Source organism: Thunnus thynnus, chromosome 19 (genome assembly GCF_963924715.1).
Source record: "Thunnus thynnus chromosome 19, fThuThy2.1, whole genome shotgun sequence".
In the NCBI taxonomy this organism is placed as follows: Eukaryota; Metazoa; Chordata; class Actinopteri; order Scombriformes; family Scombridae; genus Thunnus; species Thunnus thynnus.
In genome coordinates, this window is record NC_089535.1 from 9,004,750 (window position 1) to 9,020,948 (window position 16,199).

The 16,199-nt window shown below is 39.1% G+C and overlaps 1 protein-coding gene across 14 annotated transcripts in view; it reads right to left on the reverse strand.

Annotated features, from left to right (window-relative positions):
* Positions 1 to 16,199, reverse strand: part of LOC137171244 (disabled homolog 2-interacting protein-like) — a 149,323-nt gene that overhangs the window by 60,957 nt on the left and 72,167 nt on the right. For all 14 annotated transcript variants that reach the window (XM_067575130.1, XM_067575129.1, XM_067575127.1 and 11 more), the window contains one exon: positions 15,507 to 15,625. In XM_067575130.1, coding sequence (XP_067431231.1) covers positions 15,507 to 15,625 — 119 coding nt within the window. The remainder of the gene's footprint in view (positions 1 to 15,506; positions 15,626 to 16,199) is intronic.

Sequence of the window (16,199 nt, forward strand, 5' to 3'; positions counted from 1 at the left end):
GCTGGCCAGTCTTGTGGTTCATCTCTAAATGCTGGGCATGGACCCCAGATATCAATTTTTTACCAACAATGTTTTGTATCTATGAATGAGTCTATCCTGATTTAATTATCATAACATACATGAAAATGTAATGAAAGGAAAATATGGCTGCTCTATGACATTACCTTTTGATGACCAAACCATTTTCAATTTTAATTTCTAGGCCATCATTGAAATTAAGTGAGTACTGAACAGCGTATCCAAACTGCTGCCGTCAAATCAGATTTAAACATTGTAGCCTCATTATGTTAAAAGCTATCTAATCACAATTTTCCAAATACCTCTGAAGGTAGTATTGGTCTAACAATATACTCTCTATCTGCACAAGTGAAATTATGAACATAAACGCATCTAGAAAACTTTCCGCAGTTCAACAAAATTTTCATTTTGATGATAGGTCAAATAACTGTAAAAATGTGAAAGGTGTCACTAACAGTTAATTAATAAATAACTGCAGGTCCCTTCGACTCTATATTGGAGTATTTTAGCATCTTTAAACTAACTGGTTTGGTTTTAAGGCCAGCAATTTTACTGTTTTGCTTCAGTCTTAACACTCTTTCAGCTAAAAAAAGGTCTGAAAAACCCACTCTATGCTGCATTGAACTGCTGAAGGAGTTGGTGGAGACCAAACCGGAGCTACAAGGAGAGTGAATATTAGAATTAGATCCGCTGGGTGGCCAGAAACACAGCTCTAAATTGATGCTAATGTTGCTCCCTATCTGATGGATGTGCAAATGTTTGCTAAAACTTTCAACATTATCAACTTCATAAGGTGGTAATATGTAAATGTTGTGTCTACAGCTTGTTGCACTGCCCCAAGTTACTCTATAAGGTGTGCACTACTGTAAAGTACAAGATATTTGTGAAGAGTGAAATGCTAAGCACTCTGTCACTGTATTATTAAATGTAATTAAATGTATTTAAATTGAAAAATATGCTCCATAGAAAGGACACAAGTGCAGTTTGAGTGCAGGGAGCTATTTGAGAAGGTTTGTAAATGCATCCAAAGATGAATGTCTGACCCAGACGCAATCCAGCTCACAACGACAGTACACAGATAGCGTAGCCTTTAAAAAGGTTACTGAGATCTGTCTGTAGCCGTCTCATCTCTCCTTAACTACAGTGTTTGTGCCTGTATTTACAGTTCTCCATGGAAGAGCATTCACTGCAGTGCAATGACAGTCATCAATAAAGAATGTAATTTTGGTTATTTTGTAAATGTTAATGTGAGTGACATGAGAGCACACGGTAAAACTGAATGCACCTTTTGACTTTTGAAGTAACCCAATCACATGCTAAAAGGACGAGCTATGAGCAGGCAGAGAGGTAAAGCAGGCAGCTCGGCACCTTGGTGCTTAAATGTTTGTTTCTATCTAGGTCAGACTGCACCAGCGGAGCTGTGCTGCTGTTACGCCACATACACCACCAGCTTCTCTTTTAATTGAGTTTAATTCCGTTGAGCCATATGAGGTAAATATTACGCAATAGTTCTGACTGAGCAAGTATTAGTTTTTTATCAAAAAGAATGACAAATAACGAGCACTGCCCGTTATTAATCATTATACGAATGTGAGTCTATCTACTGTATAGATGTGTGATGTGGTGGTCATATTAATGCCTAGAAAAAAAGGCTATGTTTGAGCCATTTAAGACTTAATAAAATAAGACTAAAAGATTTAAATATCAAAGAATATAAAATAGCAATACAGAGTACATACTGATTACAGGACCAATATCAGTATTACTGTAATTTAGCGGAGTTGATCCCAGTTTAGCCTGTTCTTCCTCAATAACGACAGGGGTCACACTGACTGTGCCTTAATGCAGACACACCCACACACCACGACAGTCTGACCTTGATGAGGCGCCGTCTGGAAAAGGCACAGTGAGTGGTGGATAATGAAGCACACCAGAAGCCCATCAAGCTTCATCACCGCTGAATCCAAGTTTCAAGTGCTCTACCACACCAAGGTTTCGTCTTTATAACATAACAATCTAAGATATCTATACAGAATAAAAATAACAGCAGTAAAAAAAAAGAATTAAGAACACAGTTGATCTAGTCAAAACACAGTGGGGAGACATGAGTTTTACACCTTGAAGGTTTCCAATGATGCAGCATTGCTAACACGGACAGGAAGGCCATTCCAAAAGAATGAATGATTTTTTTTTTTTGCAACTGGAGTCTTGTGAACAAAGATTGTGCACTGACTTGTATGAGGTAATACAGTGTGACATGTAGTCAAGTGATTCCTTGATCTCCTTTACCCAGTTTGAGCACACGTTTACTCAGAGCATCCAGAGCATTTAGAGAGGCTGGCCTGTCTGGACGAACAGAGCGAGAAGCATCAGACTGTGTTTTGTTGCTGCAATGTGAGCTAGCTGTGACTTGGATCAGTCCGTGTAAACTCAAGAGGGACCGGTCCAAATTTGGATGGAAAGCTAGCTTGCCTATGATGTGCAATTGAGCAATCCAGGTCACTGCTGACTTGCATCTGCAGAAACACAAGCGAGGGTGACACTTATCAGTCTGCTGAAATCTAAAAAAAGAGGTTGCCTTTTGCATATTATCTGAACATCCAAGATAGGCAGATGGTAACTGATAAAATCCTTCCTTCCTCCAAGTGCTATAATTATAGTAAATTATGATGTTGTGCAAATTTCACCTTACTTTTGCTCTTAGTATCATGTTATGACATAGTTATTACTCTACATGGTCTTCTCACAGAATAGAAGTGACACTATGTATCTCCCAAAGGCAAAATCTCTTGAAGCCAGTGCCTCACATCTCCATCTCCACACAGAATCATATACTTGCAGAAAACAGACACAGAAACAACAACAAAAAACAAACTACTTCTCAATCTTAGTTTACATTGCCTGCAACTTTTTTTTTTGCCCCATTAATACTGTCAGAGTAAAAACTCAGATGTAAGTGTTGTAATTTTAAGATATATCATTTATTTGGATGACCCACCAAAACTGATTTGCCAATAAATGTATTTTCTTTTTTTAAATTTTATTTGTGCAAGCATTATTTCTATCTTTCAAAGCTCAGCTGGAAATGCAAGTGAAGCTGCCAGCACGTCCTCACAAGAAAAATGACAGTATAGGTCTAAAATTAAGGCTGGCAAATATTACCTGTAGTTACTTTACTTTATAGCTACTAGTGGCTATAATAATTATGACACAGTTCAGATGACATCAATATAAAGTGACTTGATAAGATGATTTTTCCCTCATTAGAAGGGTTGGGTGGATGGTTAGGAGATCACTGTTCGCGTCCCATTTCCAACTACGAGTGTCATGTTTCCAACCGCGAGACGGAACATTTTTTTTTAAAAACCATAAGGTTGTGGTGTTTACTGTTGCCATGATCACAAAGGCTCAAGTCATCATTTTTAACCCAAAACATGATCTTTCCCTAAACCCAACCAAGTTGTTTTTGTGCCTAAACCCAACCAGACCTTAACCATAATTATTTTTTAACAGCAATTTGTAATGCTTTTGGAAAGCCAGGGTGCATCGCGACATCAGCTAGATGGAACGTCATCTAACTGTAAGTCGTTTTTGGCGGTCTGAATTTTAGACCTATATTGTCAGTTGTTTTTATGAGGATGTGTTGGAAACTGCAGATTAATTGAAAAGTCTGATATGCTATCATACTGTAGCGACTAGAAAAATTCCTTCTCTAATTGGATGTTAGCTCTTGAATGCAATGATGTTTTGCGGCAAGTTCTCAAGTGATTAATATGTCATTGCTTTTCATCAGCACATTATCCCCCTTTAGGGATCAACCACCCCAATAAATCATCAACCTGTTGAAAACGCTGGTGTATCTGACTCTTTACTCTTTTACCATACACTTTACCTCTTTTCCTCTAATTTTCATAGAGTGAAACTATGACAGAGATAATGATGCTCCAAGAAGGCTACATAGTTTCTCATATTTATAATATCTGTGCATGATAAATAACTAAAAATCCTGCAACCAGGGTAGATTAAAGAGAGGCATGAATGAGTAAATGAGTGTTTGCATGCGTACTGAGCAGTCCTCTAAAGGGATGCGCAAGGCGCTGCTTTGATGGGGCCTTCGGTATTCTTGTCACGCCCAAGGCCCTATCCATTACAGCTCATTACCCGGGAGAGAATGAAAGAGAGGAGACCCTTGGCCATACTCGCCCCAGCTCACAGAAAGCCCAGCAGGGTTAAACATTGACTGAGCCACCAAAACCCACCATCTGGGCAGGTGTCAACACCAATAAGATAGCTCCAGGTATGATTCTGCTGCAAAATATGCAGAAAATAAAGTGATCAGAGTAGTAATATACAGCAAAGCTTCCTAGATTACTAACATGAACCTCAGCTGTCACAATGTAAATCTCACACATTCTGTCTATTTACTACAGGGATGAGGGATGCACATTTTCCCTTTATGGAAGTAAATAACAAGCAAAATATTTTCTTACTATGCTGTGCTGAGAAGTGTAACCAAGGCTATGTGAAATCTAATTGCACATTAGCATATTATAATGGCACCTTCAATTGCAAAGCTTTCTTCGATTTCTTGGAAGGACTATGCTTACAGCTGTTAGCTGAATCTGAAAGGATCTTTGGGGGGTACAATTTGTGCATCACTTAATTTGTTCAGTGTACAAACAATACTTTAATACAGTATACAATCACCTTAATATGCTTCTGGTGTATTACTATTATTATTATTAATAAACTTTTATTTAATCAGGTGAATCCCATTGAAATTACAAGATCTCTTTTTCAATGGAGCCCTTGCCAAGATAGCAGTAAAACAGTGTTTCAAACAACATTCAAGCAAACAATCGAAACACATAGAACAAAACATACAGCGGCAACTCACAGAATCATGCGCCTAGAAAGACAGACAGGAGGAAACGGATCTAGCCAAGGAAGCAATTACAAATTCCAATTGAATTTGCCTCTAAACCCTTCACTATATTTTAAATGCCCTAATCAGGATCAGCTCATCTAGCTGCAAATCTGTCTGTGTGTGGTTCCGGGCTGCAGGGCAGAGAACATAAAGGCCTGTTTGCCAAATTCAGTGCGAACTTAGGGATGGACAGTAAGAGGGTGCCATTTGAGCGCAAACAATAATTACTAGTTTTGAGTGAGATATACCCACAAAGGTAAGAGGGGAGCAGACCGAGGATGGACTTATAAATAAATATGTACCAGTGAGTGAGTCTGCACAAGGCCAACGAAGGCCACAGAACTCTGGCATATAGGGTGCAATGGTGAGTGAGAGCTTTGCAGCCTGTGACAAACCTCAGAGCGCTGTGGTAACCAGTATCCAGCCAATACAAGCACTGGGCAGGAGCTGCATGTACAGCAGATCATCATAGTCAAGCAAGGGAAGGAACGTAGCCTCAACCAGTTTTTTCCTGGCAACATAGGAAAAGCAGGATTTGTTTCTAAATTAAAAACTCAGCTTAAGCTTCAGTTTCCTTACTAAGTTTTCAATGTGAAGTTTAAAAGTTAAATGATCATCAATTAAAATACCTAGATACTTGTACTGTGACACTAATTCAATCTGACTGCCCTGCAAGGTTACAATGTTAGGAAGAAAAGCTTAAGTCTTCCTGGCGTTAGACAACAACATCAGTTTAGTTTTTGTAGTATTCAACACAAGTTGCAGATCAACCATGACTCTATAACACCAAAGGCAGACTGCAAATACTCAAGTGATTGAGCAAGGGTAGCATCATAGCAGTAAATGACGTCGGCATAAAAATGAAACTGTGCATTAGGAACATTTTCATCAGGTTGTTTAAATGGGTAGTAAACAAAAGTGGACCAAAAATAGAACCTTGGGGGACCCCTGACACAACATGTCTTCCACTGGCCTCTGTCAGCTGTGGTAGATGTCCACTTTCAGTCGCTGAATTCAAATTTTGTGATAGAGTGAGATCATTCAGTACATTTTCAGAAATTTGAACTTTGATACAGACATTTCAATATTCAACAGCAAAACTTACCGCTTTCATTAAGCTGGTTCTGATACTCTTTTTATGAGAGTGTTTGAACAACCAACACATGCAGTGACTGAAACAAATCTCACTCTGAAGACTGACTTAATCTCAGTTAGTTAATTTACTTTAGCTACTTTGAGCACTCTATGTACCAGAAGGTCTAACCTTGGATATCAGTTTAGTTCTGTTTGACTATGGCAGAACACTAACAGAAAAAACACACATACACACACACACTTGTGCCTTGGTGTTGCAACTTCAAAACTGAATAGCTATCTCTATCCTTGAAACAAAGGAAGAGCACTCTGTTTATGAAAGCAGGACAAATCAGCCTTTTCAAAACACCCACCTCTGCCTAGGCACCTGAACACCACATTACTCTTGAATTAATAAAATCCTCATTATAATCTCAAGTAGAAATAGATAATGCAATGAAGCTTTGCTTTGGTAATCATCACCGAATTAGAGGCATTAAGTTTTGAGATGCTATTGATGGGTTCATTTAATCCATTCTTGTTTGTGTGGGATACAGCTTAATAATGCACAGCGGTAGAAGAAATCTGCTCAGAACAACACATTGTTATGGAGTCACAGGAGTGCCATAAAAAAAAGAATAAATCTGTAAAAGAATAAGAAAATAAATGTGGAAATATAAAGACAAATAACAAAATATAAAAGAATAATTATGAGCATTTTCATATATTTTCACATTTATTTGTTCATTTATTTCTGTATATATAAAAATATATAAAATATTTAATTACTGCATATAAATTCCTCTTTTTTGGTATATTTTTTATTTATTTATTTATTTTTATACAATGTCATTTATTTATTTATATTTGTCCCTTTATTTTTCCTTATTCTTTTTCCTATTGCTTCCTGCCCAGGCTGAGTAGTCAATTCCTGCACGCAATGAATGTTGCTTTGGCGGGAGCTTTTTAGCCGGACAACAGGAAGTAGATGTGATGCGGACTTGTTCATGCACAGTGTGAATTTGGTAGTGGTTTGAATCAGGGAAGGAAACATCATAGCAGTGGAAGTGGAACAACCGTTAAGGAGAGTTGTCCAACAATTTCTTTTAACACTTGCTCAGTTTTGAACTGGACTATATTTTGAGGATGGTGGAAGATGTCATGGGGAGTCTTGGGCAAATATCTGCACTGACCAATACCGACATTGATGAGGTTGTGGGGTGCAATCTGGAAGAGTGCGCACTGCACTGCACTGCACAAGTCTGTGTCACGTCTACTTCATGTTGTCCATGCTAAGAAGTTCTCGCCAAAGCAGGATTTGATAAGTGCCTGAATTAACTACTCAGCCTTGACAGGAAGGCCCGCCCAAAGCCAGCTGATTGACAGCTTGGCCCTTCAAGAAATAGCAGAAGCAACAGGGAACATAATAAGGAAAAATAAAGGGATAAAAATAAATAAATTACATTATATAAAAATGAATAAATAAATAAATTTAAAAAATATACAGAAAAAAGTTGAGTAATTTATCTGCAAAAAAGTAAATATATCTTTTTAAAAATATATTAATAAATATATAAATAAATAAATGAACAAATAAATGTGAAAATGTATAATTATCTTTTATATTTTATTATTTGCCTTTATATTTCTGTATTTATTTATTCTTTTATTTAGTTTATTTGATTTTTTCAGTCATTTTCAACTTGAACAACTCAAATACAAATGTAAATAAATAATAAACTAACATTACTTTTGAAGCAGTGACATTTATTTCTCTTTATATTTCCACATTTTTTTATTTACTTATTTATTCTTTTACTTATTCCTCTTTATATCTCCACTTTTATTTTCTTATTCTTTTACAGATTTACTCATTTTTACGGCACTCATACGACTCCATACTTTATTACCTTAAGAGCTCTGTGTCATCTACACCAAATCACGCTGATGCATTGCAAATGATATAGTGAGAAGGGGTAAGATGCCAAAGAGAGGGAGAAACATGCACTCTCCCTCTACCTAATTATACTGCTGTAATGAACATAATGAAAGCACTGCTGTTGTTTTTCTTCAGATTGGCAAAAAATCTGTAATTGGGCATTTGATTGTTGTCACTAGTTATTACTTCTCTAGACAGTGTCCAGGCCTATAAAAAGTGAATGGACACAGAACACAATGATCATTTCACATCATTTACTGATGTATGAGAGAAATTATTTTCAATTAAATAATCTGCAGATTATTTTCCCGATTGATCACTTACTCTATTGAATGTTAAAAATGTTACTGTCATATATGACAAAGAGAAACAGCAAACGGTCACATATGAGAAGCTGGAACCATAAATATTTGGCATTTTTGCTTGAAAAATGACTGGAAATGATTGTTCGATTATCTTATCCTATTAATTTTCTGTTAATTGATGAGATGACTGGGGAAAAAGGAAAATGAAGTGGTGGCAAAGAACGCATTCTTGCCCCCAGAATAAGAGAAGATAACAAGCTTGAGAGTAAGAAAATGATGACAAATGTGAACAAGAGCAGGGGTGAGGAGGAGATTGTTGGTGCAGTGGCATGAAATGAAGTAGAAGAGGGCAGAGAGAGGTGAGAAGAGGATCTAGGGACAAATGTGTGAGCAATGGATTGGATTTAATGTAGCAGAAATCCACCAGTGAACTGCAGCTTCAAACAACAGCTCCAAACCTAACTATGACTATGAGAGAAGCAGAAAAGGAGGAAATTTTGGGGAGGGGACAGAAGATGTAGAGAGGGATGGAGACAAATGAGAGCAAAGCAAAAATGGGCCAGAGACAGAAAGCAAGAGAGTCAAATGGCTTATAATATGAAGGGATAATAGATACTAGGGGCTGGGAGAGCAAAAAATGAATGTCGGTAAGTAAGTGAGTGAGATGGTGGTGGGAGATAGGAAGAAGAAAAAGGGAGGAAGCAATAGAAAAGGTTGGATATTACAGTCGGACCACCTAGGGAATGTTTACAGGATTTAATAACTCTAAATGTCATCACTTTATTGGATTTATGGATGGATGTCTCGCTCTCTCTCTCACTATTCTGCTCTCTGCTCCATCTTTCTCACACACACATGTACATACACACTTCGACACCCCCACCTGCAACAATTACCATGGTACCCACTGCTGCAGCTTTATGGAAAGATGACGGGGGGGGGGGGGGGGGGGGTTGTATCAAGGGCTCTGGAATCCTGTTACAGGCCACCATTCAGAGTTATAAGGGAAAGCTTCTTACGACATGCTGATAACACTGCTTCACTACTTTACTGTATATGGTCAAAGAAATTCTAACACTATTCCTGTCAATCCAAAGCAAGATAAACTGAGTGTTTGGAATAGAAATACAACTCTTAAGTCCATACTATTACACAAAATGACAAGACTCTAATTAGTGTCGGTGTCAAGCGGCAATCTCCGGGGTTGAAAAATGAAGCTTAAGTGGAAGTACCAAAAACTGCAGTTCCTCGAATGGCCACTTGAGGCTGGCTCCAAAAGTGAGTCAATCCCCATAGACCCCCATGTTAAAATGTCCAACTTTACTGTAGAAATAAACATGTTGACAGCCTGGTACAAAAAATGGTTTTGGCTCATGACAACTGTACTGGGGGTGAATTTTTATATAAATCACCCATGTAAATTTTATTAAGGCTTGAAATTATGCATAATTAAGGGTGTGGCTGCTTTAAGGCAACCAAGCTAACCAAGCTAGCTGCTAGCGTTAGGGTCAGCTCCACCCTCTCGTCCACAAACAGGAGTCCACAAACCGATGGTTGACATCATGGTTTCATGTCCTATGTCCATTGTTTTTTACAGTCTATGGTCTATGCAGATATGCAACACACCTTTCAATGCTACTATGACTACTACTATCATGTCTCAAGAGGAATTTTGATCTTCTAGTCTTTGCTATTTTCATCATATCTCAGAGGAGCAGTTCCAGGGTTGCTGCTAGCATTGAGGAGATAGAGATCATGTCTTCTGTAGTGTTTGTGGATATGTGGGTGTTTATATGACATGAGGAGGAGTTTGTAATTACACAGAAATTACACATGGTGTGTCTATCTTTAAATATGACAATAATCATTAGTAATTTAAAAAAAAAAACAACAGGCATTTTATTCCTGCAACTGTGGATCATGTAGGAGAGATACAATTCACAAAAATATTACTAAACAGTTAAACAAATAAGTAAAATGTGAAAATAATTTTGAATACTACTGCCTTGAATGTTTCAAAATAAAGTACATGGTGGACTTTCCCTGTGCTTTATGTTGGTGATGTCATGTCTTTGTCTTATCTTAATTGTAGCTTGATATGTTTCATTGTGTCCATTCATTTTCTATATGTTTTATCTTGTGTTGGCAAAAAGCAGGGTATGTCCTGGACAGGACATCACAGGACTGATACACATAGACAGAATGAGAACTTACAAAAACATGACTGACCTAGGAGAGCAGGATGGTCTATAACATCAATCAACATACAGTATAGGATTCTATGCAATGCAAACATATTTAATTAAAGCGTGTGCTGAACAAACTGTCTGAGACAAGTGAGACATGGAGCAGAAATGAGGAGAAGAGTACGAATGTAATAAATCATTTCAGCCATTTTATCAATCTGCTCACATTTAGGGCTGAAGTCATTGAGTGACAGCAAAAAAAAAAGAAAAAAACAGCTTCCCTGCTGTGTTACAGGAGCAGTCATTTGATAAAAACACATGAATCATTGGTACCCACAGTGCTCAGAAGTTCAGTTACCCATATACAGACACACACACACAGATATGCAAATAATTACAGACACAGAATCACGAACACAATCACAATCCGTTCTATCCAACCACTACTGTGGCCACAAAAAGTCCCACAAGGCAAGTTTTCCCATTACATAATGAGGAGCTGGACAGACAGGAAGATGGGGGTTAGGTGCTATCGACAGCAATGACGTAATAAGTGATTTGTGTGCACTCAGGGAAGCTGCATGTATTTATTTACATAGAGGGCGAGATTTCATAGGTGTGGCAGGATGTTATGAGCCCAGAAGGAGCAGTCAATGTCAGTCAAGACCCCAGTACACAAACACACACACTAAAGCTCTACATTCTTGTGCACTTCATGAGACAAACAATACATAAATGACCCTGAATTACAATTGCCAGCAACATCTGGCATGATGCAACAGAGGAGAGAGTGTGAGACAGCGAGGAAGGGAAACACAGAAATGGATTTTTTTATTTATTATTAGGTAGGCTTCGGTGATAATTAAAAGTGGTTTTCTTGTAAGCAAACAAAATGTATTTTTACATTCAGTGTTTCTCCACAAAACATACTATGTGTATCCTTGAGATCTAACAATCCCGTATTGTTTACATCAATGTTGACTAGCCTAGTCTTCTTCTTCTTCACTGCATTTATTGGCACACTTTTGCGTGCTACCGCCACCAACAGTCCATCAGTGGAATAGCGGGACACCATCGGCAGGAATGTGCAATGTGTCGCTCGCCTCACATGGACCCGCTTATAAAAACAAAAAACAACTGCTCTACAGTGTCATGAACTCCAGTTTGAAGTATTCATTTCTATTTATAAAAGAAACATTCATGATAAAAATTCATATCTGTCAAGTTCTGGGGAATATGTGATACCATCAACCCCACAGTGTACTGTCCTGTCCTTCTAAAGCTCTCTGCTCTCTCTCTCTGTGGGTGTTCAAACCACTGTGATATTCATCAGTGTATCAAGGCAAGGTCGGTGTAGATCAGATGAGGGAGCAGCAGCTAGAAAGGGTCAGATCATCTCTGATAAAAGTACAAGCTGCAGAGAAGATCACAGAGCAGCAGAGAGCAATAAGAGTACAGTGCATCATGAGGTTGTAACAGGCCATAACATACATACACCTTTTTAAGGTCACAAGCACGGGATAGTATTAATCAAGGCCTACAAAGGTAAACCTAATAAGCAAGTTACAGGTGCAGATTAGCTCATGAGTTTGATATTTATGAGGTATCTATTGACGGGTGGGGATTGACAGGAGGACTATGAGTTTGAAGGATTAGAGGAGGATAATACCCGGTCTCAACCATCTACAATCATTACATCTTTCTCTCAATGTTTGCTCTGAAAGGTCAGACTCCTTAAAACTCAGTCCAATGTCTGTAATTAGTTTTACAAAAGCTGAGCACCTGTCAGTTTATTATGTGATTTAATATTATGAATTGTCAGTTATAGCACACACATCAAGTGAATGTATGGTGATACAGGAAGTATATCCTTTTACAGAAAAACACACAATTATTAATGATTTATTGTCATTTATACCTATAAATCGAAGCTGTCACGCCACAAACCATAAAATGAACCTTGACTCACAATTACTTCCTTGTAATGGTTAGAATTGCTTCCTCATTTCTGAGGAGCCTTCTTTTTATAAGTAACTCCTGAACATTTTCTACAATTATTTCACTGTAACATTTATTGCCTAGTTCCTCATCCTGTTACCCCGATAATTACCTCGACCGCCACAGTGAGAGCTAAAATGGAAACTGTGCACCCTGTCACGATGCCTATCTCCAGGAAGTACACCTGAAAACAGCGATTTCACTATATTTTAAAGATGCATTGGACGTATAAATAGATAGTGTGTTTAATTTAGGCGAAACAACCCCATTGTTTATTTTGTGTGTGTTGCTTCGTGCGTAAACACATCGCTGTGTTTCTGCTTTGCTAAAGATAGAAGTGTTACAGGAGTGTCCAACCGGTGATTAACGCAGATGAATATTTCATTTTAGTAGTCCAGCTGCTCCTCATCTGCAGGTCTCTCTCCTGAGACCGCCTCGGTCTACAAGGCCAAACAATGTCATCACAGCTCACCAACACACCGACACTGTGTGTGTGTGTGTGTGTGTGTGTTTACATGATGCTGTGTATCTGCTCTCTCTCTCCACATTATTATGATAAAAAAATATGTGCAAATGTAATTGGAGAATATATTAAGAATACTGTGCGTGGCAATCAACTTCATCTACAGTAAATAACTGAAATATATACATAACTCTCTTACGAGGCACAATAACGGTCAGTGTTTGCGATGTGAGCTGAATACTAAATCTTCTCTGAATGCGCTGCATCTCTCACATTAAAAGGCTGCATATCTGCACACCGGGGAGTTTTCAGGGTATAGGATTCCCTCCCTCCATCCCGCATCCCTTGTTCGTCTGATCATCTCTCTTCCCTCTTCCTCCGGTTCCCGAGCCCTGTCTTCTTCCGCAGTATTTTCTGCCCTGTGGGGAGGCTGCTCCCAGGCTGACAGGGAGTGTCACTGACTCCTCTCGCAGCACCATTACTCTCTCATTCTGCATCTTTTTCATGCTTTCTCCCTCTATTTCACACATACACAAAAGCACACACACACGTAAACATGTGCTACTATGTGCATCCCTTTTCCCACATAACGTCCTAAAAGAGTGATAGCGCTGGAGTGGCGTTTCTCTCTTCTTCTACAATATGGGTAAATGTGTGTGGAGACCTGTCGTTACATAGGAGTCAATGTGTGCATTTCCAAGTGAGGTGTGTGTGGTTTGTGTATTCCTGTGTTATACCAGGTGAGATAAGACACCTCCTGGACGTTCCAATTTTCTGTCCGATATTTGCCTTCTTCGCCGTGCGCTTTATCAGCGGGAAACACATAAATGCTGATAGGTTAGGAAACGTTACTACTGTTTGAAAAATAGAGAAAAGGAGAGGGGAGGGAGGGAGGAGGCGATGAGGATGAAATTGGAGAGTGATGAGTTTGAAATGGATAGAAGGGAGCGAGGCTGGAAAGATAGTCGCTATAAAAAAAAAGGAGTAGAAGTAGGAAAGAGAATGAGAAAAGACAGTGGGACAAAGAGGAGGAGGTATGAGCTCATTTTGTCCGACTTGCACCGGGGGAACAGTTCACCATGTTCCACGCTGAACAATCGGTAGTGTTCCCTTGTGATAGTCTTGACAGTGATGTTAATGCCTCATTAAAAGTACGGAGAGGGACAGCGACTCAGCTCCGAGTTCTGAAACCAAAAGCCGTAGAACATCTCTTCAAACGAAGCCCCCTTCCATTAATTAAACCTCACAGATGGACACCTTGGCTTTCTTCCAGGCGCAGCAAAGATAGATGCTGGAAATGATAGCTGTTACTTGTGCTTGCATGGAAAGACAGACTAAAAAAAAAAAATCCACGGTGAGCAGGCGGTGCGATTAGAGGTCAGCATAGCTTGGTCTGGAATCCTAATTGACATCGTTAGGCGGGGCAACTGTTTGCCAAGAGGCTGAACTCCGGAGGAAATTAGTCGAAGTTAGCAAAAACTGGCAATTATCACAGCCTGAGGCAAGACACCACCTCACGGGTAACGCTGTGGGCAGGAGACACAACATATTGCAGATACTGTATAGTTTAGACTTTGATGCTAAAGATGGCGAGGACTGATAGAGATGTATGTAATGCGGCATAGTGAGTAGGGGAAGGCAATATGGCAAAAACTTCAATCACAATAAGCTTGAAATTCCTTACTAGTAGATTCAGAACCTGAGAATTATATGTATTGTATGTACTACAAACAGAAAATCTATTTAAATAAATAAATGAACATAAATCCCACAGTGTGAAGTGTTTACTGGCAGGGAGCTCATATCTTGGGTATGCTGTTATATTTGACTGTGCTTACTGCCACCATGTGTTTGGCATTTTAAAAAAAGCATTAGCATGTGTGATGTGTCTATTATTGGGAGGAAAAGCAGATTTGATGGCCTCGCTGCTCGTTCCTGAGGAAGGGTCTAACAGCTGGTGTCTTATTAGTTGGTGATGCTTCAGGTGATAAACTTTCCTGTTTCCCATCTTTGTTTGCACAGGTTTTCAGCTTAGTTAACGTTCTACATCTCCTATCTGCTTTGTGTCAGACTTTAAGTGGCCTAGGCCTGTTAAACTGTCTTATCTTCTTTATGGTTGGGGTTGTTCTGACTGTTTGGGTGTTCCTTTCTGTGCTAAAAGTTTCCCTCGGTGAGTGCTCATCTCTCTTGACGACTATACGTCTTCTGGTACCGAAACAATAGCGTGTGGTGTGTTTAACTCAACAGACTTCGCTGTAACTATTTTTGCATTTCCATATTGAGGACATTTTAGGATGAAAGCGATCATATTGCCGAGGTCTAATGGTAGCACAAAGCAAAATAAATCATACTTCAGCATTGATGCGCGGTCATGAGTTGAATGCCGCAAAACCCGCCATGCCATGACACTGCAGAGGACAGGACATTCAAGATGTATTACAGTGAGAAAAAAAAAGAAAGAGCTGACAACACTAAAGAAAAAATGTCAACAGTGACCTAAATATCTAGCCATCAGGCAAAGAAAGGCACCAGAACAGAAAAGACATACGGATACTGGAACACAGAGCGGCGTCACCACAACGCAACAAACACTTACCTGTCATTGTCGACGCTCCTGAAGCCAGGCAGGATGTGTCTGAAGCTGGAGTTGCGGTCGAGTTTGGGTTGACTCTTGGTGCGTTTTATCGAGCCCTTCAGCCGTCGACTTAGAAAGCCCTGACGGAAAGAAAGACAGACAGTAAAACAGCGTCTAGTTTCTGAGGGAAGTCTCCGAGATGTCAATCATCATTCTCAACTGGGCAGCGGGACAGAACATATTAATACCGACATTTACACTCAACGTCCTAAATTCGGTGATGCCAGATGTCATGAATAGTTAAAGGGTAATAAATGAGTATAGATATTCATATCAGAGTCAGAGTGATGTTCGCAGTCGGAGAAGTCGGGACAAGGTCAAACACGTTACATGAATTCAAAGTAACATATAATACCAACACATTCAAAGACAAAACCTTGACAAAAAGAACGCTGTCAAAGATGACAGACGTAATAAGCTGGTAGGTAATATTTCTGGCAAAATTATAGATTGCTTCCCACTTGTCATGTATGTGTTTGTGACAAATTGCGTGACGTACAAACGTCGTGTTTTGTAATCATTTTCATATGCTAATTCGACGGATACACCCCTTTATTAGTTTTCTCAGTCTTCTCTTCCTCTGAGTATGTGTGTTTACTTCTCCTAACATCTGCAATCACACTCCCCAAGCACCTCGCCGTCTCCATAGCAACT